Source organism: Panulirus ornatus, chromosome 51 (genome assembly GCF_036320965.1).
Source record: "Panulirus ornatus isolate Po-2019 chromosome 51, ASM3632096v1, whole genome shotgun sequence".
NCBI lineage: Eukaryota > Metazoa > Arthropoda > Malacostraca > Decapoda > Palinuridae > Panulirus > Panulirus ornatus.
In genome coordinates, this window is record NC_092274.1 from 6,119,737 (window position 1) to 6,147,708 (window position 27,972).

Consider the following 27,972-nt stretch of genomic DNA (forward strand, 5'->3'; position numbering starts at 1 on the left):
TCCGTTCTTACACTCGTTCATTTCTCCATGTCCAGTTGCATCCACCTACTCTTTCACATCCGTGCTCATTCCCACAGTTGGATATACTTTCCAGCTGATGCACACCCACAATCATCCATGTATAACTTCGCCCACCAGTTTGTACCTAACAATTCCCAAGTGCATACCCATTAACCTACCCTCAAAAATAACAAAATATTCACTTGCTGAAAAAGTACCTTTCACCCAGATGCAGATGAAATCCTAGAAGTGTTAAAGTCCCTCCCCATACTTAACAAATGGTTAAATTCATCCTACCCATTCATTCATATCTGTATGTAAGCACATGCATACATATGCACACATTTATTTGTTGGTAATAACCTATTTGCACTTTATTGGGAGGGAGTTGAACACTTATAAGAGCCTCATCTTTTAAGCTTCCCCTATTGTCATCCCATATTTTTAACTTTTGTACACTTTCAGCCATTACAATTTCATCACTAAGTTTATTCCATTTCTCTACTATTTTGATACCCTAGAAGTACTTCACTTCATTTTTTGTAAGAAAGTCCATGCTGGTTGTTCTCCCATGTATCTTTCAAAGAACTGTTCTTTGGTGACATCAAGTTGTTTTAAAACTCTGCTCACTTCCACAGTGGACAATTTTATGATCTCTAACATCTCACTCTAAGTTGTTTCTCCATTTCTCTGAATTTTGGTACAATCACTATTGCCATCCACAGGGCCTTGTATAATAGTGCTTCATTAAGTTCAGTGACCAAACGTTAGAAGCACCTTCCATTTTTGGGCAGTGCAAAGTGAACAGTTTGACAATTATTTTATTATCTATGTATGTGAGTGCAATGTTGAATTTTAATATTAGTCAATAGATGCTTTGTTTCCTTTACAGTTCTCCTAAGATGGCGCTATCAGTAGGATAGGTACACTGTCAATTGATAGGTCCCCATCATACATTGATTCATGCACATTATATGCTTAATGATATTCACATCAAAGCCATCTTTTACCATGTCCCATACATGGGTTGAATTTCATTGACCATGTACCGAACACACTTTGGAGTTTGTTTAGTTTCCTTTGTACAGTCGTGCAATATTCATCAGTTTACTTTCCTTATTACTTTTTGAGTCATGATCAGTTATGACCCAGTTCCTTCTGGAAGGTCATTTACTTAAATCAAGAAGACACAGTAGTTCCAAAAAGTTGCCTAGTGACAAACCAATAGTGACCTCAGCCCGAGAAGACTCCTTTGATATGTATCATATCTTCCCTTCCACTTATCTTTTGTCCTACAGAGTAATCTACCACACATTCCTGCCTGAATATCCAGCATCTCCATCACCTTAGTATTTGGTACAGTTTCAAATGCTTTCAGACTGTCTAGATACACATAATGCCCCATCCTTCAGTTCTGTCTTAAAAGGAGCACACTACCAAGGAAGTCTTAAAGAGGTTTGTTACACATGGCCTCCTTTCCCAGAATCCATTCTGTGTCTTATTTTGGTAGTTTATCCATTGCTAGTAGACATCCATATGCTTCCTGACTATTTTTCCAGTATTCTACAGCTTTGCAACTTTTCAAACTCCTTTCTTGAAGGTAGGTATGGCAATTACCCTCTTCCATTCCCTGGCATTTACCTTACACCAGTGACGTATTGAAGATTTTAGGTGGCCTGTCAAGCAGCTTATCTGCACATTTTTTTCGGCATATATGGAAAAACTTCCTCAGGATCATGAGCCTTATATTAGCCAGTGCTTTCCAAGACCTGTATCCCTTACTACGTTGCTGGTATTGAGGCTATAGTGTCTTCCTCTGTGATAACACTTATCATCATATCATTCATCTCCTTGCATATCTCTGCATTATCTTTTTCAACTTTTCCCTCATGACTCCTAAGTCATGTTAAGCTCTCTTTAACTGAGAGGTTACCCATGATGACATTATGGAGAAGTTTAGGTTAAATCCTGCTTTGTCTACAGTATTCTTTTGAAAAGTTTCATTAAACATCTTTCTTATTTTCTTATACTCATTCTTTATACCTTTCAAATGCTGTCTTGCTGTAGTACCACCTGTATCTCATACATTATATCCCCAAGCTCCTTTGCTTTTTGACATTTATTTAACTACATCTATCTTCCCTAATCTTCTCTATATTTGTAACTCATGTTAACAATCCTACTTCTTCAGAGTAAATTTCACAGAACCTTCCATATCATTGATCTCTATCATGACTGCAAAACTTCATATTCCAATTGATATTCCCAAAGAAATTTTTTAGCTCAATGAATTTTCCATGATTAAATTTCCTCTTTGAGTCTGGTTTCCTTCCTCCCTGTCTTTTTTTTTTTTTTTTTCAATTTTGTGTATCATGTCTGGTAGTCTCAATTTCCATGCTACCTACCATGTGTAAAGAGATCTTGTAATGATGATGTAGCAGTCTGGACATACATGCATCTGCTTATACTTTTAACGCAAACCCACATATTTATAAAGGCACATCCGCTTACCCTCACACCCATGTACGTTCATGCACATCTACTCTGAACCCCAACCAACATATCTACTTGCTTAGCCACTCAGACATCTTCACACTCACATTCCTACTCTTCTGTACATCCACTCTGTATGTTATACTCACGTACATACCCAAACGCTCTCTTATCACATTCACCTATCCTCCCATACTTAAAAACATGCATCCACACAACATACAACCACCCACATTTACCTACTCTGTACTCAATAGTGTTCCTCTTCTGGAAATTATTCTTCCTTGCAGTCTAAAGAAATGTACCCCACTATAGGCTTTAGTCTCCTTTTGTAACACTTCATAATCTAAACTTTTGGGGTGGTCTTCAGATAGAGTAGATGCTATCTAATTTTTTCATCTTAACTGGTAGTTCTATTTATGAAGTTAACCTTTTGAAATCTGTCTCCAGTTTCAGGCACAGATATAAGGGGGTACATTAATTATTAACTCAGAACAAGCCATAGAATAAGGTGATTACCCTCTAGTCGAAAATGATTTTCTAAATCTTTGTTCTTTGTACTCAAAATTACATTTATTCATAACATGACTGAATAGCATAATCTCTTGAAATTAAGGAGAAGTGATGTAGGTGAAATCCTTTATAACCCATTATTGGGTAGAGAGTTACCTTTGTAAAAACTGTGATTATTATTGTTTATTGGCAAATTTGTTCTCAAGGTCTTGAGATGTAAATATATTCTTAAAATAAACATTTGAGTTTGGTATTAGTCCACAAATGATGAATTAATCACTTTCAAGATATTTATCAGTATAGTACAGGCAGAACATAAAAGTACATAGTCAAGATATAAAGATATTTTTTTTATGTACATTTTTATTTAATGCAGTTCCAAGTAAGATTGTGACTTTGTGGAAATATATAAACACACATACCTAGTTTAAGGAAAACACAGAAGATTACTTTCATAACAGTGTGATGGTGTAGGCCAAATTTGCTCGTTATAAAGCAAGGCAGATTTTTTTTAATGCATTGTTTTGGATGCTCTCAGAAGTTTAGGATGGTAAGAATTTCAACAATGTTTATATCCCAAGCATACCAGATTTTTTTATGTTCTACCTCTACTTAAACTACTGAAATCAAACTGAAGTGTATATTAGTAATATTTAGTGTTTAAGGGGATAAATCATCTTGTAAATGGTTGAATCTATAAATGAATTTTCAGGTTGATAGCTGTTTAATATTTCATGGCCAAAAGTTATTGTGCTATGAGCAGTGCATAATTTTCTATTTGTCAATCTTCTTGGTTATACTTTTCAATTGTGAAACTTCTCAGTGACGTGGAAAAAATCCAAAATTCTTGTTTTCATATGTAAATAAATCATTAAACAAAAGAACTGAAATCTGACCATTCATGGCAGGAGAAAAGTATGAAAATTGCCTTAAAGAAAATACATGTGATGCAAATGAATTAATGCAAGTCAGTATAAAGTACAAAAAACAAAGAAAATATTACGATTTATTTGATCAATTTGACAAGAATGTCATCACCAACAACAATGACATGATAATATAATAAAATCTAAGACAGAATTAGTCATCAGGATCAGAGGAAATTTTATCAATCTTCCTAGAAGTGACAGATCCTGACAGCAAAGCCATTAATGCTATTGAAGAGACCAGCAGTGCAGCTGAAATGTACAAAATGGCTCATTTATCACCAAGAGACAAGCATTATACCTCCTTTACCCATATAGTAACAGAAATTTCTAACTATAGCCTTTCAAACTTTCAGTACCTCAAGTGGGCACTCTATGTTTTCTAGAGTATCCAAGTCTCACCCTGCCTTCTCGTGATGACCTCGTTGATACACCCCTTAGGGATGGAATTAAAGGGGGAGGTGTTGTCCAACTCCATCAGGGTAATCCTTTTAAATCTAGACAGACACCTGAATTGAGCTTAACTTTTTATTTTTTGGACACTTTTGGAGCCTCACTGCCTCTGAAAACACTGCACTGGAGTTTTCCTTTGCTAGTGACCTGTCAAGGGTGAGGCACAAAAGGCTAAGAAGCAGGTATGGCAAGGAGTAAAAGAGACAAGTGATAGAAGGTGATGATGCTGAATGTAAATGGGATGACTGGTGAGAGTAAAAGGAGGGAGCTTGTGGAATAGTTTAAAAGTTGTAGCTTGGATGTGCTGGGGATTGGGACCCCCATATCCCTGGGCAGGGTGTGTGGAGTGAAAATAGAAATGATGAATGCAAGCTATGGGAGGGTGTGGAAGGAGTGGTATGGACCGAAATGAGTGAAAATTATTGGGAAGAGGGAAAGAAAGATGTGCAATTCTGCCATCACCGAGGGTGTGGGAATGTGTTAGAGTATGGTTGGAATGGATCAAGAACAATGTGGGTGAAAGAAAAGATTGAAAATGTGAAGGATGCACGGATGTGTGTAAATATGCTTGTGAATATGAAGATTGTGCATGGTAAGAATGAAATGAAGCTTTTCTGGAGAAATTAGAATGACTGTATAAATGGCTTTGAGAATGAAAAAAATGTGATCATATTGGGTGATATGAATGTGAAAGTAGGATTTGATGAAATTAGAGATAGCTGAGTGACACCTGCATAGTGAGCCAGCACAGTGGTTATCAAAGTTGCACTCTTGTGACCCAGGTAGCTGTCTTTTCTTTCTGCCTCACCCACATGTGGACTACTGGCATTCTGTCCACAAACATACAATCTCTCCTTGTCATACACAAGAAAATCCAGCTTGACATGGAGAAATACATTACCCAGAAATCTCTCAATAAATAGCAAAGTAATGCGCCTTTAAACAAGATAAAGAATTATATTCTAAAACATGTTAAACAGTTGGACACATGAATGTGGATGAAGTGCAACAAGGCTTTTTATAACCACAGAAAGGCAAATCCCATGATGCTGCTGCTGCAGCGGAAGAAGTGATTTTTCAAACACCCAGTGATGGTGGTACAAGGGAAGAAGTGAAGCCAGTGTCATGTGGTGTTCCTACTGGGGAAGAGGTAAATCTGGTGTCTTGAGGTGCTCCTACAGAGGAATGGGTTATGCTAGAGTCCCATGGTGCTGCTGCAGGGGAAGAGGTGTTACCAGAGTCCCATGCTGCTGCAGGGGAAGAGGTGTTACCAGAGTCCCATGGTGCTACTGCAGGGGAAGAGGTGTTACCAGAGTCCCATGGTGCTACTGCAGGGGAAGAGGTGTTTCCAGAGTCCCATGGTGCTGCTGCAGGGGAAGAGGTGTTACCAGAGTCCCATGGTGCTACTGCAGGGGAAGAGGTGTTACCAGAGTCCCATGGTGCTGCTGCAGTGGAAGAGGTGTTTCCAGAGTCCCATGGTGCTGCTGCAGGGGAAGAGGTGTTACTAGAGTCCCATGGTGCTGCTGCAGGGGAAGAGGTGTTACTAGAGTCCCATGGTGCTGCTGCAGTGGAAGAGGTGTTACCAGAGTCCCATGGTGCTGCTGCAGTGGAAGAGGTGTTACCAGAGTCCCATGGTGCTGCTGCAGGGGAAGAGGTGTTACCAGAGTCCCATGGTGCTGCTGCAGTGGAAGAGGTGTTACCAGAGTCCCATGGTGCTGCTGCAGGGGAAGAGGTGTTACCAGAGTCCCATGGTGCTGCTGCAGTGGAAGAGGTGTTACCAGAGTCCCATGGTGCTGCTGCAGGGGAAGAGATGTTGCCACGCTCCCATGGTACTGCTGCAGTGGAAGAGGTATTGCCACACTCCCATGGTGTTTTGGGGAAAGAGGTAAAGCCAGAGTCCCGTGGTGCCGCTGCGAGTGGAAAAAGCATTACTCAAGTCCAATACTGCTGCTGCAAGGGACAGAAGGATACCGAAGTCTCTGGGGTGCTGCTTTGTGAGACGAAACCATCCGGGTCTCGTGGAGTTTCTGAGGGGATTGGAACGATGTTGATTCCCATGGTACTGCTGTGATGTGAGAGGCTGTACCGCAGTGCCGTGGTGTTCTAGCAAGAGGGATGAAGTGATGATGGAATATCCACAGTGACTCAAGACGCCCCCGGCAAGGTCCACATATGTAATTGGGGAGTAAGGAGGGTGAGAAGACAGAACAAAGCAACGATTACATTGGCACAAATCAAAAGGATTCAGTATCAAGTAGCAGTGAAAGAAGACACGTGAAAGGGATTCTTGCCGGCAATAGGATATCCAAGGTAATTAATTCTTTCATTGAGGATAGCAGTGATTGGTAACTGAAATAATACAATGAGTTGAGCATTAATTTTTTACATGATTAAATTCTTCGTGAATGGAACATATTTTTTCTTCGTATTATTAAATTTCCGTTATTCAAATTCAACTACTCATTCGCTATTCAGGTTAAGCAGATAGTGAATGTCTTAATTACGTTGGGTAGGGTCAATATGGCAGCCATGATGGTTTGAAGGTATTTCCTTTCTTGTCTAGCACTTGGGCCACATACGCAGAGAGCGTATGTAGTCTAGAACCATCCTTAACATCCAGTGTTAAAGATTATTCGGTTGATGGATTTACCTTGTCGTTGACCTCAATGAACTCTTTAGACCCAAACAACCAGCCCGAGGAAAAATGCCTATTACGTAGTTGTACTGGAAATGTGGTGGGAATGGAGGACAGGATTGGAATGAAAAGTACACAATCTCATGACGTCTTTAAGTCTAATGAATTATTATCAGATAGCAGCATTCTCGTAACATGGACATTTATATGTTGAGTACGACGGAATCAGCTGTTTGATAGTTTATATGGGTACGGGGCTAAATATAAATACCGCTGCCTTGATAATCGTAGCTATATCTCAAGTTCATATATATATAACTAACTGTGGATATGATTCTAATTCATAATGATACGTATTAAAATATGGCAATGCCAACTTGGATGAATACACAGGGAATTACTTTGAGGTATTTAGGTGAAAGAATTTGTATGCCCGCGCCCCACGAGTCTCCAGACCTTAGAGCCAAGCAGAAGCACAAAAATAGTCTCCAGTCTGGTGAATATACTTGGTATGCTGGGGATACAGTGGTAGGACCTGATAGTAGTCGTCTCCCATACAGTGTAGAGCATGTGAGTATATTAACCGTTAATGCTAACCTGGGCAACAGGACTGGCCCGTTGGGCATGACTTAACTATGATAACGAGTTGTCCTCCCTCCTCCACCCTCCTCCCCCCAAAACTTCCACAAGAGTTGATATTACTGACGAGTTGTCATCTTTCCCACCCACCCCCACCAAACTACCACAAGCGTTGTCATTACTGACGTAATTTACCCAGTTTTGGAGGTGATTATCGCCTGTATGATAGTGTCTCGATGAAATTGTAACAATGGACGTCGAGCACCCTACCAGTGATGGCTGAAGTCCAGTTTATCTCTGGTGTTACGAATATCGTGTGAGATTTGCGGATATTTTTTGTGACATGTTTTGTCTCTTGAATTTTGTGACGTCAGGTTTGGATGGTTTAGCATAAAAGTTTTCTAATCATGTTAATCCATATTTTATATGTATATCAATGCTCTCTACCTATTTTTAACAGGTGTGTTTCTTATTTTAATGTCACCATTTTAAAATGTCGAGCCCAACACCAGTTTTATCTTTCTCAACAATAGTTACATTCTTAAATATTGGCTAAGTATTGGCTTGAAAATATTGAATAATGTGTTTTACTTATGTTACGATTATATTCCACCGTCATGAATATACTTCTCATAACCCTTTTCCTTAATTGCTGATGGTCTAGTCAGTTTTAAGAATGTGTGTGTGTGTGTGTGTGTGTGTGTGTGTGCGTGTGTGTGTTTGTATACATGATATATGACTATTTTGTAGCCAGAACAAGACATGTGTTGCTGGTGTACCCCATTGCCTCCACTTGGCAGTGGAGTTTTGCTCTTCTGGAAAACTTTTGCAGTTTCTTCGCTGTGTTGTCATTTTGCCCATCTGCTTCTAGGAGTAATATTTTAACTTGCAGCTTAACCGTAGTTATAACATAACTAATTAAAATCTGATATGCATTAGATTTGATACAGTAGCATGATCTTATAAAAAATCAAAATCACTTACTCATAAAATTTCTTACAGTTGCAAGAGACTCATGACTCTGATTCGAGTTTTCCCTGAGTTATGCCACTTATGAAAAGGTTTAGCTAGGAATGTAGCTTTCCATAGGATTTGAAGAAAATTCCACCTATTGTAGCAGGACTATATTCATTTATTTCCCCAGCTTCTAAAGAACTGAAAGGCCTGCAACCTAAAACTTTAGTTAGGATTTTTACCTGTGTTATGCTTTTTATAAAACTGCATAACTTAAAACTTTACCTGGCTTATAACTTAGTAGTTGAATCTTCAGGAAACAAGAGTGGAAAATTCCAACAGAAAGAAAGACAGCTGAAATGTATCCGTTATTTTTTATTTCTTTTTTAGAATAAGTAAATAGTTATCTTCTTAACTGTTTTAAATATCATAGCTGTTACATGCTGTAGTGCTATTCGTCTTGCTTTGTATTATGAACATAAATGAATTTGGTTATAAACTAGTGTACTGTAAGTTGTTTTGATCAGACTTTACTTTCATTTTATTGATGAATTAAGATTATCACAGAACTCATAAACTGAAATTATGAAATGAGTTCTTAGAAGAGGTCAGCTGTCTTCAAGTTTTCTGGTATGCTATGAAAGGTTTATGCTTTAGTTTTAACTGTTTCCTAACCCTGCGTAACACATCAGCATGACTGTCGGAGCATGGACGACCAAGAGGAACGTGTGCATGACGAGGAGGAGTGGAAAAAAGAGGCTGCAGCTGTCATCCAGGATGTAGAGGAATGTGTGTCCCAGATTCATATATCGTCCCTCCCGTCCTCCAACACCACTATCTTCTTCAATATCACCACCAAGGAAGATAAAGCTTATTGCATTGAGCTCACTGCCTGCTGGATTCAGGTATTTTAGTCATCCATAAGGCTTATGTTTTCTTATTACAGTAGTAACTGCCCCAAGGATCATAAAGATTGCCAAATACTGCTCATTTGAAGGTAACATTATTTTGTGTAGGTTTTAGGTATCTGGGGCTACATCAGGATGTTGTGAAATGTATGTGTGAATCACATGTTATGCATATGCTAAGTGTTTGAAAAGGTTTGATGTTTTTTATGTTTTAAATTGTTTGATTAAGCTGGTTAAAATAATGACTGAAATCTGTTTGTTACTCACTGTGGTTAGAGAAATGTCTGTTTTATGCATTTTTGAATAACAGAATTCCCTTCATCCTATTTTGTGCCTTAAGAAAAATTTCATTTTGTGCTCTTGTGTTTTGTGGCACCTTATGTTCATTTGAATACTTGATGATGTATAAAGTGTTTCTGCAACATTTATGTGATAATAGTCAACAGTGTTGTTAATAGTAATGTATTTCTAGCATACACTTTTGAGGATTAAAACAGACATTCAGTGCACATTACCGAGAGTCGGCTTCAGTTTTGGTTTTCTTGCACTTGAATTTTTTATTCCTTTCCTGTTTTATTTATTTTATTATACTTTGTCGCTGTCTCCCGCGTTTGCGAGGTAGCGCAAGGAAACAGACGAAAGAAATGGCCCAACCCCCCCCCATACACATGTATATACATACGTCCACACACGCAAATATACATACCTACATAGCTTTCCATGGTTTACCCCAGACGCTTCACATGCCTTGATTCAATCCACTGACAGCACATCAACCCCGGTATACCACATCGCTCCAATTCACTCTATTCCTTGCCCTCCTTTCACCCTCCTGCATATTCAGGCCCCGATCACACAAAATCTTTTTCACTCCATCTTTCCACCTCCAATTTGGTCTCCCTCTTCTCCTCGTTCCCTCCACCTCCGACACATATATCCTCTTGGTCAATCTTTCCTCACTCATTCTCTCCATGTGCCCAAACCACTTCAAAACACCCTCTTCTGCTCTCTCAACCACGCTCTTTTTATTTCCACACATCTCTCTTACCCTTACGTTACTTACTCGATCAAACCACCTCACACCACACATTGTCCTCAAACATCTCATTTCCAGCACATCCATCCTCCTGCGCACAACTCTATCCATAGCCCACGCCTCGCAACCATACAACATTGTTGGAACCACTATTCCTTCAAACATACCCATTTTTGCTTTCCGAGATAATGTTCTCGACTTCCACACATTCTTCAAGGCCCCCAGAATTTTCGCCCCCTCCCCCACCCTATGATCCACTTCTGGTTCCATGGTTCCATCCGCTGCCAGATCCACTCCCAGATATCTAAAACACTTCACTTCCTCCAGTTTTTCTCCATTCAAACTCACCTCCCAATTGACTTGACCCTCAACCCTAGTGTACCTAATAACCTTGCTCTTATTCACATTTACTCTTAACTTTCTTCTTCCACACACTTTACCAAACTCAGTCACCAGCTTCTGCAGTTTCTCACATGAATCAGCCACCAGCGCTGTATCATCAGCGAACAACAACTGACTCACTTCCCAAGCTCTCTCATCCCCAACAGACTTCATACTTGCCCCTCTTTCCAAAACTCTTGCATTTACCTCCCTAACAACCCCATCCATAAACAAATTAAACAACCATGGAGACATCACACACCCCTGCCGCAAACCTACATTCACTGAGAACCAATCACTTTCCTCTCTTCCTACACGTACACATGCCTTACATCCTCGATAAAAACTTTTCACTGCTTCTAACAACTTTCCTCCCACACCATATATTCTTAATACCTTCCACAGAGCATCTCTATCAACTCTATCATATGCCTTCTCCAGATCCATAAATGCTACATACAAATCCATTTGCTTTTCTAAGTATTTCTCACATACATTCTTCAAAGCAAACACCTGTTCCACACATCCTCTACCACTTCTGAAACCACACTGCTCTTCCCCAATCTGATGCTCTGTACATGCCTTCACCCTCTCAATCAACACCCTCCCATATAATTTACCAGGAATACTCAACAAACTTATACCTCTGTAATTTGAGCACTCACTCTTATCCCCTTTGCCTTTGTACAATGGCACTATGCACGCCTGTACTGAACTGAATTTCAGTTTGTAAGCCTACTGTCTATTGCAGAGGGAAAATGTCATGCTCTGAAATCAAGAAACTGCCAGAATAAGAGATTATGACATATATCCTTGGGACTTTTACTATCATAAGCTTTGAACTGATTTATCTAAAATTTCTCTCTCTCTCTCTCTCTCTCTCTCTCTCTCTCTCTCTCTCTCTCTCTCTCTCTCTCTCTCTCTCTCTCTCTCATTTAGCATTTGTTATGCAGTTTTAGGGTACACTTAAATGTCAGATCTCCAGATAGAACAGAAAAAAATGTTTTGAATACATCTGCTCAGTGTATGTGCCAGTTGACTGATTTACATCTGATTTAGGAGAAGCCCTATTAGGTAAAGACATTGTCATTGCTAGACAGGTAGACCGTACTTTACAGCCTTCAGTATTGATTAACTCGGATCAGTGAGTTGTACATTTAGAACAGTAGGTATCGTGACATCATTTGGCTAGTGGTATTTCATATGACAAATAACATTCACTTCTCACACCAGTAACATCAACATGAAAGCATCATGCATGCTGAATGCCTCAAAACACTAGCTTGCACTATATTTGGACATGAAAAAATACCCTTAACATCCTTTACAAAGAATTCATTTGGTTCTTCGTAAACTATGCCCCTTCTGCCCAACCTTTCACCCTCTCAAAAGCAAATATAACAAAGCTGCAAACCATAGGAAATAGTGCACTTAGAGCAATTACTGGATACCTAGCAACCCCAGACACTCAACACCTATGTTAGACCCCTCCCCCTCAAATCAATATATAATTAACCCATCCCCAAATAGAAATGAAAGACTTATCCCAGCCTCACACTTCAGCAACCTTTACTCCTAGATACCCACACCCCTAGCAAATATAACACAGACAAAAACATGTACACTGGAATAGCGGGACAAGCACAAAACATATGCCCTCCCAACTCAGAATACTCCTTTCCAGATATACACTCATCAAAAGCCACACTTCTCAGACAAACACAAGGCATGCTTTGGACTTGACCAATTCCAGCTACACTACAAGTACACTTTCATCATATCCAAACACCCTTCATGTTCGTTTTCAGTTTAATGTGAAGCACTTGGCACGCATGCACACACACACACACTCTCTCCTTTTTTATTTTTATTTTTCACAAATGAAACTGTTTTCACAATGATAGTAAAAGAAGGTCAGTAAAGATCATTATTCCTTAATGATTTGAAAACTTGTATTTGGGCATTAGATCCGTTTATACTTTTAAATGAAATGCTAAAACATTTTACAAATTTCTCTGCAGGATTGTAGGCACGAAGTACAACGATAACTCCAGGCCCTCAGAAAGTTACTTTGAGACTCCCTATGCATTGCTAGACAGTATTAGCCCCCTCTATCGTGAGAGTTTTAGTTTGGCTTTAGCCAATAAGTTGATGAAGCTTGCTGATGCTAGAAACAAAGAAGATGTGGAGGTGGTGAATTGATGTCTGCAGTTTGAAATTGCCATGCTGTGTGCTTTGTTTAATGTCATAAGTTTTCCTAGAAACAAAATACTAGACAATTTGAATTTGTTTATCATTAGTATTGCACTGAAGGTGCAGTAGAAGTTGATTAGTTGACTTTCAGAACTGAAAACCCCTGAGTTGGATTTATACTCCAAATATTGAAAGGTCATGGATGTTAATGATAACTGAATTGTTTTGATAAGGAATTACAAGAACTTGCTGAATGTTGAAAAATAAAGAATGTGTCAGTGCAAGATAGAAATCTTACAGATGCATTTGAGCCAGCTTATGGAACTAAGGTCAACAATGTGACCTTTGGGCATTACTGCTACTCACATCTATAGCCATTTCAGGTGAGTATTTCTTTATTTGGTAGAGTTGTACCTCGGTTATCCATTAATGAATTTTAATAATTCATTACTTTTTCAGGGAAATAATTGGTTAGTTGTTTACGGTATCAGTTCCTCTCAAGTAAAAAGAAAAATTTCTTTAACCATTAATGTTTCTTAGGAATGTTTTACATTATTCTCCTAGTTAGACATACACCAAACATTTTCAAAGATAAGCAACTGTCTGTTCTGTCTTATTTCAATAAATCTGCTCAGTTAGAGCAGCTAAACCATGATGGAAAGATTGTCAATGCCAGATTGTATCATTTTACAAAAATAAATGAAAATCATTACATCATTATCCTCATTGTTTCGAGGGGAAGCAGTGCTCAGGAATTTGTCCCATGTTCACTGCCCCAGGTCTTTACATGTGATATATCTATCTATCTATCTTTCTGATTCATGTACCCTAAAGGAACTCAATTAAGGGAGTAGCCATGGCAAAAGAGTCTCCATTACTGGTGAACTCCAGTGCCCTGTTTTATCCTGAGGTGCCTCACCCTTTAGGCCACTTGCAGAATGCAACTCTAGTGCAGTGTTTTCAGAAGCTCCCACCTAATGTTCCTACCTACTGCTAATGCCAGATGTTTATACTAATTCTCCAGTTTAATGTTCTTACTTACTACTTCTGTCTATTGCTCTTACCATTTTGCTGTAAGGCAGGGCTAGTTCAAAGTGCTCATCACAAGAAATTGTAAAGTTATAAAGAATGAGCTGTGTGAGTTAAGTGTTGTCAAGCTTTATGTGTGAAAAGGAGAGATTGTGTGTTTGCGGACAAATTGCCAGCCATCCACGTGTGGGTGAGGTAGAAAGGAAGACAGCTACCAGGTTCAGAGTAGTGCAACCTGACAAGAACAGATGGGTAGTACCAGTAATATACCTCCTGGGTTGGTGGCAGCCTACCAGCTATTGCCTACCTACCTACTACTTGTGATGATAATACTGTTATGTTTGTCTTGGCAGTGTAAGTGCTTGGTAGTTATGGCATAGGGTTTTGTTGTCTTCATTGTAGAAGTTTCATCTTGGCATAGGGGGCTCATGTGGTATGGATGGTGTCCTGAATGTAGCTGTGCATGCAAGCAAGACATGTTTTTCTTGTGAGTTAAGATCAAGAAAGTGTATATCAAGTGGAGTAGAATTCAAGATTGGATTATGTTATGGTTTAGAATGAGAAGAATTTTTTCCGTCATTTTTCATTACCGTCATCATTATAGTTATTAATATCATTGTAATTATTATTAGATATTTTCATTATCATTAGACCTTATAGCATATTTTCACAGCTGCCACCAGTCACCACTACCACTGCCACTTCACCACCATCTTCCAATCCCCACCATCATAATCATGTGTGTTGCAGTGATGATAATTAAATCTCTGTAGCTCTGTACTTACAAATATTTGTGACCTCTATAGCACGATGGGTCAGGGTAACAGCAACCCTCTGCGGGAGAATCTGGAGTCCCTGCACAACCAGTTAATGAAGCATGCTGGTGCTGATTATGACATAGCCACTACCACAACACTTACCTACGACCAGTTCCTCGGCTACATCACCCAGCTCAATCAGATGTAAGATGAGTGGATGACTTGTTTTTAAAACAGTGTCAAAATTGTTTCAAAATTTATAGAACTACAAGTGAAAATTTCTGATAAAACAGACATTAATAATTGAATAAGATACAGTGGATAATAAGTGTTTAGATTATGTTATTGTACAGTATTGCATTCCAAAGAAGTACCTTCTTAGATTATGATTATATTTGTATTGTAAGAGCTGTTGTCAACATAGAGGGCAGTGCTGCATGTAGAGAAATTTCTACAAGAACCTCTTCACTATACTACTTTGCAAAACCTAGTATTGAATACACTGTAACAGTGCTGGAAACTGTACCAAAGTATATAGCCAGTTATTGATGTGTCACTGTGGATTTTTTTTTTGAGATGAGTCATGACTAAAGTCCACATTGAGGCCAGGCTTCCTCAATTGAAATGTTAAGAAGGTTCATGAGAGGGACAAATGTGAAAAGAGGAAAGATATTTTAAGAATATTGGAGGAAATGAAAAACTTGCCTCTTAAAAAGGGCCAGGTTATAGTTGTGTGGAAAGATATGAAGGGGCAGACAGTTCAAAAGCTCTGAGGTGTAGGGAAAAGAACATATAAAAATGGTTTACCCTTGAGTTGCCATCAGCCACATGGTAATTGTGGGATGCAATAGTTTGTTCTGTAATATGTGGTCAAGTTAATGGTGGGACACACAGGCAGCCCACTTCCAGATGCAAAAAGCAATGTGCCATCACACCCATGAAAGAGGGGAAAGTGAACCAACACTGCGACATATGGGAAGTCAAGTTGAGAGTTTAGACAGTGAATCGAGAAGTCAAACTCATTTAGGCTTGCCTATATTTAGTAAATATGTAGAGCTAGAACATCCCCGAGTGTATCAGAATTCTGCTTTTAATGAGCTGTTCGACCACCACCAGCTTAAGTTTGGGATCTAACAAATTTTTGTAAATGTCCGTTTTATCACAAGTTTAGTCTAGAAAGTATCTTAGAGACAGATTTTGATATTCAAGTAACATGAGGTTTCCAAAATAGTTTACATGTTACAATGACACCAAGTATGTACATTCTGTTGGTGTTGAGATTATAGGTCTATCAAAAGAGTCAGTTAAATTATGAGGGATTTAAGAGGCATTCAACTTAACCGGGTGCAATCTACCTCACTGAGATATACTGTCCAATAGAGTTAGTTATGTTGAAACAAGATGCAGGTTAAGTTGTGGAAGATGCAGCAGAGTTGAGGAAAGTAGGCAAATGCAGTGTTGAGATAGCATATAAGTACAGCATTTGGGTAGCTGTTGAAGAAAGGATATTGCTGATGAAAAGGAGGAAGAGTGTAGGAGACGAGACAGAATCTTGAAGGACACTGCTGCTGATAGGGAAAATCGGAAAGGTTAATCCATCGGCAGCTGCAAAGGTAGGATGGCCAAAGGGAAGGATTAGATATATAGGAACAAAGAGAGGAAACAAAGAAAGACAAAAGAATGTAGCTTGGAGATGAGACCCTGATGCCATACCTTGTCAAATGCTTTTAATATATCGAGGGTTACTTCATAGGATTGTCAAAGTCTGTTAGAGATAATGACCAGGCATTACTAAGACATGAGAAGATATCACCAGCATATCTTACATTGAGAAGCCTTGCTAATGATCAGTGAGAAGACCGAGAGATTCAAGATGTTTCAGGAAATGCGAGTTTTGGATGGATTCAAAGACTGTTGAAAAAGTACAAGTGAATGGAATGGGATGATTGTTGTAGGGGTTAGAATGGACCTCCTTTGGCATGGAATGGAAGCAGATGTGTTTCCATGAAGAAGGAAAAGTTTTGATGTTTCAACTGAAGTGAAACAAATGAGCAAGCAGAAGGGCAAGTTTGGAAGCACATTCACTACTCTAGGATGGATGCCACGTGACTCAAAAGACATGCTTTTGTCCAGACAGAGCAGTGCTTTTTGGACAGTACAAAAAGAGATTACAGGGAGGAGCTTAGGCTTAGGATATGTAACATCAGGGGTTGAGGAAATTTTAAGAGTCATCCAACTGGAGTTAGATGGAGTGTTTGAATGGAAGGGAAGGAGAATAGAGATGGAAAAATTGGGAACAGTAGTGGTGTCTGATTATTTACGTAGCCTTGAAAATGATAAACTTATGTGGTTTTTAGCTGAAAATAACCACAAACAAAGACCCAGGATGGGAGCAAGAAGTGCATATTTTCCACTGTTTTCTTTATTTCATTTTCAGTTTTACATCATAGGTTATTTGTGGAGGTTTGTCTTTTGAAGTTCTATCCTTTATTATATATGCTTTTTATGTGCTTGAATAGTATCCAATAGAAAAAAATTACTTTTGAATGGAGAGAATCCATTGTATGTTGTGACTTGGGTTACTTTTATTAGACTATTGAGAAAAAAACTAGGCTGACTTCTACTTGTCATTTGAGCTTTATTTCTATAAGAAAATGACTGGACAGTTATAGAATTGGTTGAAAGTTGAAGTTTAGCAAGCGCTGCTGTTTAGTATGCAAGAGCATTTTCATACTAAGTCTTTCTTTGCTGTGACCACATTGATCTTTCTAAAGAAAGAGTATCGACATTGAAAGGAAAGAGGTTGGATTGTAAGAATGGCCTAGTCAGATGATCAGATTTTTATTCTCAGTTGAGAGAGAATATTCTTAAGGTTCAGCTGATTTTCATTGAGGAGTGTTATAGCTAATTAATTATCTGAATGGTGCTACTTAGGAGATATTTTTACCGTGTTGGAGAAGGATAAGCCAAATGAAGCCTCTGTGGTTTCTAGTGCTGATATCTATCTCTCTCTCTCCAACAGAAGAATGAAACTTTAACATAAAAACTGTAATCATGTATTTTTAAGGCTATAGACAGAATGTTCCACCTCTATTCTCCAGGTATTATTTTGGGTGCTTTGGACTTGAGCTATTTTCATGTGTCCCAGGACTTGTGACCTGGACCTGTGACAGATGTGTAGATGCTGCTTCTTGTAGCTCCTGTTTAGAGACTGATCACATGAAGATTGATCTTTATGGTACCTTCTTTTCTCAAGCTATAAAGTGGTAGACTTATCCTCCGTCTTTTGTCTTTAACAAAATCATCCCGCCCTTAAGAGGTGGTTGTTCAAACACTTAAAATTGGATTACTTCCTGCATTTATTTTCCCCCAACTCCATATTGATATCCTCAATGCCTGTCCCAAAAACCTCTGGGAACTCCTAGTAGTTGGCCACAGCAAAAGACCCTTCATAACTGGTGAGTGGTAATGCCACTTCTTAGCCTTTATTGTCTTATCCTCAACAGGCCATTGGTGGAGTGCAACTCTTGCACAGTGTTTTCTGAGGTTCCTACCTAATGTTCCCACCAACTTCTACCTTGTACCCACTTTTCTTTCTTTATCAGTCTTCCAAGATAGTCGGGATTTGACCAGTTTTTGCAGTCCCACATTGGTCACTGTAAAGGAAATAATTTATTAAGATGCTGTACAAATTCAGAGGAACAGGTTAGGAAATATTTAATGTGTAGTAGCATGAATGAGCCATCAAAGGAATTGAATGTTTTTTAGGAAAAAAAGAAGGCAAAAACAAAAATATTTTGGGTTATGCATCAGGATAGCAAAGTAATGATTAAGCTGCTGTACTCCTAACAAGTGAAAATTGAATAAAGTTGCTTTAGTAGAAACTGTGATAGAAAGAATTTTAAGTACTTCTAGATATTAATAGTGGGTAGTAGTTGGTAGGCAGCCAACGATCAGGGAGGTATATTACAAGTAATACCCATCTGGGTATCAGGAGGGTTGTTGACAGCTGCTTAGTGAGCCAGCACTTAAATGGCTGTCAGGTTTCTTGGCTCTGGTAGCTGTCTCTTCTTTCTGTGTCTCACAGGTGAACTGCTGGCATTTTGTCCACAAATGTACAGTTTCTCCTTATCATACGTAACACTTGACAACACACAACTCAGCTCATTGTATGTAACTCTAGATTTTCCTGCGGTAAGCACTGTGGGCTAGCCCTGCCTTTTGGCAAAATGGTAGAAGCAGTAGAAAGGAGTAGTAGGTAGGAATATTTAGGCAGGAGCATTAGGTAGAAGTATTGGTTAGGAGCATTGGATAGAAGTAGTCAGTAGGAACGTTAGGGAGGAGCCTCTGCAAACTGCACTGGAGTTGCTTTCTGCCAGTGGCCTCTTAAGGGTGAGGTACAAAAGGCTAAGAAGCAGCACAGGAGTTCATTAGTTATGGAGATGATTGTTATGGCCACCCCCTCAAGGGAGTTCCAATTAGAACAGGCATCAGAGATATAGTAAGATAGGAAAATCAAGTTGAAGAATCCGTTTGCATAATGCAAAGGGTTTTTAGAATTGTAGATTTTTGTAATAAAGCTTTCATCTCTGAGAAGAAGTGACTTTTTGCAGTTGTGAAGGTAAAAATATCAGATCTTTGGTCTTGATCTCTGAAAGCATAAAGGGAATCTCTGCAAGAATGTTGTTTTCTGGATGATTACTGTAAGAATTACAGAGGAGTATCTTTTTAGCATACTTGGCAAAGTATATATAAGGATTTTCATTTGGGTGTGTAAAAAAAGATTTAGAAAGGGTAGAAAAAGCTAAGTTGTAAAAAATACCAGTAGATTTACTCAAAGTCGTCACCCATGGTTATTTTTTTTCTACAGTTGCCGAGAGTACAAAGACAGTGAAGGTCGTGTGCTAGTTTTTGCTGTGAAAAAGGGCACAGATTCCACCATATTTTGGAAAGCCACTGTACGTATTGCATGTGTGAAACTCGATACAGCAACAAACAAGGTGCAGTCATATCGTCTGCTGAATATACGCCAGTTTCTACAGGTATGTTGCTCATTGTTTTTTGAGAATCAAATTGAGTCTAGAAACCTGATCGCAAAGTCTGCCAGGAAAAGTAAATATAGAGATGTCAATGACAGTACTAATGTTGGTGTATTTAAGAAGTTTATTGCTCCATCCAATCCTGGAAGAGTGTCTATAAGTATGTAGGTACTAAGAATTTTTGTCATTAACATTTTTGCTACTTTTGATAATCATTTACGAGGGATTTTTGTTGTTTTTGTACCGTTATCAAACCTTTCAGTGTGCATGTGATTTTCTTCATCCATTCCTTGAAAGTGCGCAAGTATTTTTTTCATACATGATCGCCACATCTGCTTACATAGATTCTCTTGCTGTCATTAGTAATATACAGAAACTACAGTTCCCTGTCCATAATCAGTCCCCACAGACCTTTCTATGGTTTACCCTGTGTGTTTCTCATGCCCGAGGTATAGTGAAGAAAGAATACCACCCATGTATCTCCTACATGTTTTAGGTATCAAATTAGGGCAGGAATGGGGGATAGAAATTCTCCCATCATGTATTGCTTAATAAAAGCAGAAATAGGAAAGAGCTAAGTGAGGATCTTTTTTCCTCTAAGGCTCTGTCAACTGTTCTGGATGCTACCTTGCTTACTTTGGGAAATAGCAAATAGTAATGAAGGAAAGGAAAAAAATGTATATTTCTGTGTTTGAGTAGGTATATAGAAATATAAAACCATTTTTTTTTCATGAGTTCTGAACCAGACATTTGTAGTGTAAGAAAAGCACATTATTAATTGGATTGGTTAATCCTTGGTAAGGGCAGCAGCAGTTTGACACTGGATGTCAAAAGTGCTGAATATCCCCCTTAAAGGCTCACTAGTGCCCACCATGGTCACTGGTAAGTTATTGGGCCTCCAGGCAGTGCCAGTAACTCATCCTTTGTTTGGTTGTCATGCATAACTAAACTACAGAGCATGCAGAAATCAACTTATGTCTGGAAAGCATGTGCCTTTAACAAGGACAATAACTTTCTAAAATGGGAAACACAAGAAGGAGTCACGCGGGGAGTGCTCATCCTCCTCGAAGGCTCAGATTGGGGTGCCTAAATGTGTGTGGATGTAACCAAGATGTGAAAAAAGGAGAGATAGGTAGTATGTTTGAGGAAAGGAACCTGGATGTTTTGGCTCTGAGTGAAACGAAGCTCAAGGGTAAAGGGGAAGAGTGGTTTGGGAATGTCTTGGGAGCAAAGTCAGGGGTTAGTGAGAGGACAAGAGCAAGGGAAGGAGTAGCAGTACTCCTGAAACAGGAGTTGTGGGAGTATGTGATAGAATGTAAGAAAGTAAATTCTCGATTAATATGGGTAAAACTGAAAGTTGATGGAGAGAGATGGGTGATTATTGGTGCATATGCACCTGGGCATGAGAAGAAAGATCATGAGAGGCAAGTGTTTTGGGAGCAGCTGAATGAGTGTGTTAGTGGTTTTGATGCACGAGACCGGGTTATAGTGATGGGTGATTTGAATGCAAAGGTGAGTAATGTGGCAGTTGAGGGAATAATTGGTATGCATGGGGTGTTCAGTGTTGTAAATGGAAATGGTGAAGAGCTTGTAGATTTATGTGCTGAAAAAGGACTGATGATTGGGAATACCTGGTTTAAAAAGCAAGATATACATAAGTATACTTATGTAAGTAGGAGAGATGGCCAGAGAGCGTTATTGGATTACGTGTTAATTGACAGGCGCGCGAAAGAGAGACTTTTGGATGTTAATGTGCTGAGAGGTGCAACTGGAGGGATGTCTGATCATTATCTTGTGGAGGCTAAGGTGAAGATTTGTATGGGTTTTCAGAAAAGAAGAGTGAATGTTGGGGTGAAGAGGGTGGTGAGAGTAAGTGAGCTTGGGAAGGAGACTTGTGTGAGGAAGTACCAGGAGAGACTGAGTACAGAATGGAAAAAGGTGAGAACAATGGAAGTAAGGGGAGTGGGGGAGGAATGGGATGTATTTAGGGAATCAGTGATGGATTGCGCAAAAGATGCTTGTGGCATGAGAAGAGTGGGAGGTGGGTTGATTAGAAAGGGTAGTGAGTGGTGGGATGAAGAAGTAAGAGTATTAGTGAAAGAGAAGAGAGAGGCATTTGGAAGATTTTTGCAGGGAAAAAATGCAATTGAGTGGGAGATGTATAAAAGAAAGAGACAGGAGGTCAAGAGAAAGGTACAAGAGGTGAAAAAAAGGGCAAATGAGAGTTGGGGTGAGAGAGTATCATTAAATTTTAGGGAGAATAAAAAGATGTTCTGGAAGGAGGTAAATAAAGTGCGTAAGACAAGGGAGCAAATGGGAACTTCAGTGAAGGGTGCAAATGGGGAGGTGATAACAAGTAGTGGTGATGTGAGAAGGAGATGGAGTGAGTATTTTGAAGGTTTGTTGAATGTGTTTGATGATAGAGTGGCAGATAAAGGGTGTTTTGGTCAAGGTGGTGTGCAAAGTGAGAGGGTTAGGGAAAATGATTTGGTAAACAGAGAAGAGGTAGTAAAAGCTTTGTGGAAGATGAAAGCCGGCAAGGCAGCAGGTTTGGATGGTATTGCAGTGGAATCTATTAAAAAAGGGGGTGACTGTATTGTTGACTGGTTGGTAAGGTTATTTAATGTATGTATGACTCATGGTGAGGTGCCTGAGGATTGGCGGAATGCATGCATAGTGCCATTGTACAAAGGCAAAGGGGATAAGAGTGAGTGCTCAAATTACAGAGGTATAAGTTTGTTGAGTATTCCTGGTAAATTATATGGGAGGGTATTGATTGAGAGGGTGAAGGCATGTACAGAGCACCAGATTGGGGAAGAGCAGTGTGGTTTCAGAAGTGGTAGAGGATGTGTGGATCAGGTGTTTGCTTTGAAGAATGTATGTGAGAAATACTTAGAAAAACAAATGGATTTGTATGTAGCATTTATGGATCTGGAGAAGGCTTATGATAGAGTTGATAGAGATGCTCTGTGGAAGGTATTAAGAATATATGGTGTGGGAGGCAAGTTGTTAGAAGCAGTGAAAAGTTTTTATCGAGGATGTAAGGCATGTGTACGTGTAGGAAGAGAGGAAAGTGATTGGTTCTCAGTGAATGTAGGTTTGCGGCAGGGGTGTGTGATGTCTCCATGGTTGTTTAATTTGTTTATGGATGGGGTTGTTAGGGAGGTGAATGCAAGAGTTTTGGAAATAGGGGCAAGTATGAAGTCTGTTGGGGATGAGAGAGCTTGGGAAGTGAGTCAGTTGTTGTTCGCTGATGATACAGCGCTGGTGGCTGATTCGTGTGAGAAACTGCAGAAGCTGGTGACTGAGTTTGGTAAAGTGTGTGGAAGAAGAAAGTTAAGAGTAAATGTGAATAAGAGCAAGGTTATTAGGTACAGTAGGGTTGAGGGTCAAGTCAATTGGGAGATGAGTTTGAATGGAGAAAAACTGGAGGAAGTGAAGTGTTTTAGATATCTGGGAGTGGATCTGGCAGCGGATGGAACCATGGAAGCGGAAGTGGATCATAGGGTGGGGGAGGGGGCGAAAATTCTGGGAGCCTTGAAGAATGTGTGGAAGTCGAGAACATTATCTCGGAAAGCAAAAATGGGTATGTTTGAAGGAATAGTGGTTCCAACAATGTTGTATGGTTGCGAGGCGTGGGCCATGGATAGAGTTGTGCGCAGTAGGATGGATGTGCTGGAAATGAGATGTTTGAGGACAATGTGTGGTGTGAGGTGGTTTGATCGAGTAAGTAACGTAAGGGTAAGAGAGATGTGTGGAAATAAAAAGAGCGTGGTTGAGAGAGCAGAAGAGGGTGTTTTGAAATGGTTTAGGCACATGGAGAGAATGAGTGAGGAAAGATTGACCAAGAGGATATATGTGTCGGAGGTGGAGGGAACGAGGAGAAGAGGGAGACCAAATTGGAGGTGGAAAGATGGAGTGAAAAAGATTTTGTGTGATCGGGGCCTGAACATGCAGGAGGGTGAGAGGAGGGCAAGGAATAGAGTGAATTGGAGCAATGTGATATACCGGGGTTGACGTGCTGTCAGTGGATTGAATCAGGGCATGTGAAGCGTCTGGGGTAAACCATGGAAAGCTGTGTAGGTATGTATATTTGCGTGTGTGGACGTATGTATATACATGTGTATGGGGGTGGGTTGGGCCTTTTCTTTCGTCTGTTTCCTTGCGCTACCTCGCAAACGCGGGAGACAGCGACAAAGCAAAAAAAAAAATGTATATATATATATATGCGGAAGATGAAAGCTGGCAAGACAGCAGGTTTGGATGGTATTGCAGTGGAATTTATTAAAAAAGGGGGTGACTGTATTGTTGACTGGTTGGTAAGGTTATTTAATGTATGTATGACTCATGGTGAGGTGCCTGAGGATTGGCGGAATGCGTGCATAGTGCCATTGTACAAAGGCAAAGGGGATAAGAGTGAGTGCTCAAATTACAGAGGTATAAGTTTGTTGAGTATTCCTGGTAAATTATGTGGGAGGGTATTGATTGAGAGGGTGAAGGCATGTACAGAGCATCAGATTGGGGAAGAGCAGTGTGGTTTCAGAAGTGGTAGAGGATGTGTGGATCAGGTGTTTGCTTTGAAGAATGTATGTGAGAAATACTTAGAAAAGCGAATGGATTTGTATGTAGCATTTATGGATCTGGAGAAGGAATATGATAGAGTTGATAGAGATGCTCTGTGGAAGGTATTAAGAATATATGGTGTGGGAGGAAAGTTGTTAGAAGCAGTGAAAAGTTTTTATCGAGGATGTAAGGCATGTGTACGTGTAGGAAGAGAGGAAAGTGATTGGTTCTCAGTGAATGTAGGTTTGCGGCAGGGGTGTGTGATGTCTCCATGGTTGTTTAATTTGTTTATGGATGGGGTTGTTAGGGAGGTAAATGCAAGAGTTTTGGAAAGAGGGGCAAGTATGAAGTCTGTTGGGGATAAGAGAGCTTGGGAAGCGAGTCAGTTGTTGTTCGCTGATGATACAGCGCTGGTGGCTGATTCATGTGAGAAACTGCAGAAGCTGGTGACTGAGTATGGTAAAGTGTGTGAAAGAAGAAAGTTATGAGTAAATGTGAATAAGAGCAAGGTAATTAAGTACAGTAAGGTTGAGGGTCAAGTCAATTGGGAGGTAAGTTTGAATGGAGAAAAAGGTAGCGCTAAGAAAAGACAACAAAGGCCACATTCGTTCACACTCAGTCAGAGAGAGAGAGAGAGAAATATATCTGTATTTATCTATTTTTATTCTTTAGATAAAGATATAATTTTTTTATTTTTTTTATTATACTTTGTCGCTGTCTCCCGCGTTTGCGAGGTAGCGCAATGGAAACAGACGAAAGAATGGCCCAACCCCCCCCCCATACACATGTATATACATACGTCCACACACGCAAATATACATACCTACACAGCCTTCCATGGTTTACCCCAGACGCTTCACATGCCTTGCTTCAATCCACTGACAGCACGTCAACCCAGGTATACCACATCGCTCCAATTCACTCTATTCCTTGCCCTCCTTTCACCCTCCTGCATGTTCAGGCCCCGATCACACAAAATCTTTTTCACTCCATCTTTCCACCTCCAATTTGGTCTCCCTCTTCTCCTTGTTCCCTCCACCTCCGACACATATATCCTCTTGGTCAATCTTTCCTCACTCATCCTCTCCATGTACCCAAACCACTTCAAAACACCCTCTTCTGCTCTCTCAACCACGCTCTTTTTATTTCCACACATCTCTCTTACCCTTACGTTACTCACTCGATCAAACCACCTCACACCACACATTGTCCTCAAACATCTCATTTCCAGCACATCCATCCTCCTGCGCACAACTCTATCCATAGCCCACGCCTCGCAACCATACAACATTGTTGGAACCACTATTCCTTCAAACATACCCATTTTTGCTTTCCGAGATAATGTTCTCGACTTCCACACATTCTTCAAGGCCCCCAGGATTTTCGCCCCCTCCCCCACCCTATGATCCACTTCCGCTTCCATGGTTCCATCCGCTGCCAGATCCACTCCCAGATATCTAAAACACTTCACTTCCTCCAGTTTTTCTCCATTCAAACTCACCTCCCAATTGACTTGACCCTCAACCCTACTGTACCTAATAACCTTGCTCTTATTCACATTCACTCTTAACTTTCTTCTTCCACACACTTTTCCAAACTCAGTCACCAGCTTCTGCAGTTTCTCACATGAATCAGCCACCAGCGCTGTATCATCAGCGAACAACAACTGACTCACTTCCCAAGCTCTCTCATCCCCAACAGACTTCATACTTGCCCCTCTTTCCAAAACTCTTGCATTTACCTCCCTAACAACCCCATCCATAAACAAATTAAACAACCATGGAGACATCACACACCCCTGCCGCAAACCTACATTCACTGAGAACCAATCACTTTCCTCTCTTCCTACACGTACACATGCCTTACATCCTCGATAAAAACTTTTCACTGCTTCTAACAACTTTCCTCCCACACCATATATTCTTAATACCTTCCACAGAGCATCTCTATCAACTCTATCATATGCCTTCTCCAGATCCATAAATGCTACATACAAATCCATTTGCTTTTCTAAGTATTTCTCACATACATTCTTCAAAGCAAACACCTGATCCACACATCCTCTACCACTTCTGAAACCACACTGCTCTTCCCCAATCTGATGCTCTGTACATGCCTTCACCCTCTCAATCAATACCCTCCCATATAATTTACCAGGAATACTCAACAAACTTATACCTCTGTAATTTGAGCACTCACTCTTATCCCCTTATATATATTATTTTATATATATTTTATATATTTTATATATATATATATATATATATATATATATATATATATATATATATATATATATATATATATATATATATACACATACATATACACGTATTTATTTATTTATCTATTTGCTTATTTTGCTTTGTCGCTGTCTCCCGCTTTAGTGAGGTAGCGCGAGGAAACAGACGAAAGAATGGCCCAACCCACCCACATGCACATGTACATACAAACACGTCCACACACGCACATATACATACCAATACATCTCAACATATACATATATATACATACACACACATGAACATAATTCATACTGTCTGCCCTTATTCATTCCCGTCGCCACCTCGCCACACATGAAATGACAACCCCCTCCCCCGCATGCACGCAAGGTAGCGCTAAGAAAAGACAACAAAGGCCACATTCGTTCACACTCAGTCAGAGAGAGAGAGAAAGAGAGAGAGAGAGAGAGAAATATATCTGTATTTATCTATTTTTATTCTTTGGATAAAGATATAATTTTTTTATTTTTTTTCATACTATTCACCATGTCCTGCATTAGCGCGGTAGCGTTAAGAACAGAGGACTGAGCCTTTGAGGGAATATCCTCACTTGGCCCCCTTCTCTGTTCCTCTTTTGGAAAATTAAAAAACGAGAGGGAAGAATTTCCAGCTTCCCACTCCCTCCCCTTTTTGTCGTCTTCTACGACATGCAGGGAATATGTGGGAAGTACTCTTTCTCCCCATCCCCTGGGATGATATATATATTAAATTATATTTATTATATTTAATTGCTGTTTCCCACGTCAGCAAGGTAGTGCAAGGAAACAGGTGAAGAATAGCCCAACCACCCACATACACATATATGTATACAAATGACTGTACACTCACATATACATACATATACATTTCAACTTATACTTACATATACATACACAGACATATACATATATGCACATGTACATATTCATACTTGCTGCCTTTATCCATTCTAATATATGTGTGTGTGTGTGTAGTTTTTGAAAAAGTTTTTGAGCATTTTTCAGATGATTATGTACCTTTCAGCAAAGCTCTGTCTGAGACTTGTTACTGATTTTTAGGATGTTAATCCATGTTGTGATTACAAAGTTTCAAATATTGAAAACTAGTGTGAGTACATTCTCTATGTAAATCCTCTATTTTGTTTTCTTTCACTTTCAGGTGTTTCGAAGAATAACATACGAATGTACAGGAGGATCACTTGGCAGTATGGATGGCATATTTGGTGTTGATGCTACAGGTACAGTAAATTTT

At 39.6% G+C, this 27,972-nt stretch overlaps 2 protein-coding genes across 3 annotated transcripts in view; both read left to right on the top strand.

Annotated features, from left to right (window-relative positions):
• The first annotated feature begins 7,434 nt into the window (after positions 1-7,434).
• Positions 7,435-13,172, top strand: LOC139764901 (GSK3-beta interaction protein-like). Its single transcript, XM_071691964.1, is given in 4 exon segments — positions 7,435-7,590; positions 9,246-9,446; positions 9,448-9,458; positions 12,900-13,172. Coding segments are annotated over 4 exon segments (534 nt in total). The 5' UTR covers positions 7,435-7,449; the 3' UTR covers positions 13,081-13,172.
• A 140-nt stretch (positions 13,173-13,312) lies between these two features.
• LOC139764900 (RING finger protein 141-like) overlaps positions 13,313-27,972 on the top strand; it is a 28,365-nt gene continuing 13,705 nt past the window's right edge. For both annotated transcript variants that reach the window (XM_071691962.1, XM_071691963.1), the window contains exons 1-4: positions 13,313-13,454; positions 14,907-15,062; positions 19,729-19,900; positions 27,880-27,958. In XM_071691962.1, coding sequence (XP_071548063.1) covers positions 14,911-15,062; positions 19,729-19,900; positions 27,880-27,958 — 403 coding nt within the window. In that variant the 5' untranslated portion in view covers positions 13,313-13,454; positions 14,907-14,910. The remainder of the gene's footprint in view (positions 13,455-14,906; positions 15,063-19,728; positions 19,901-27,879; positions 27,959-27,972) is intronic.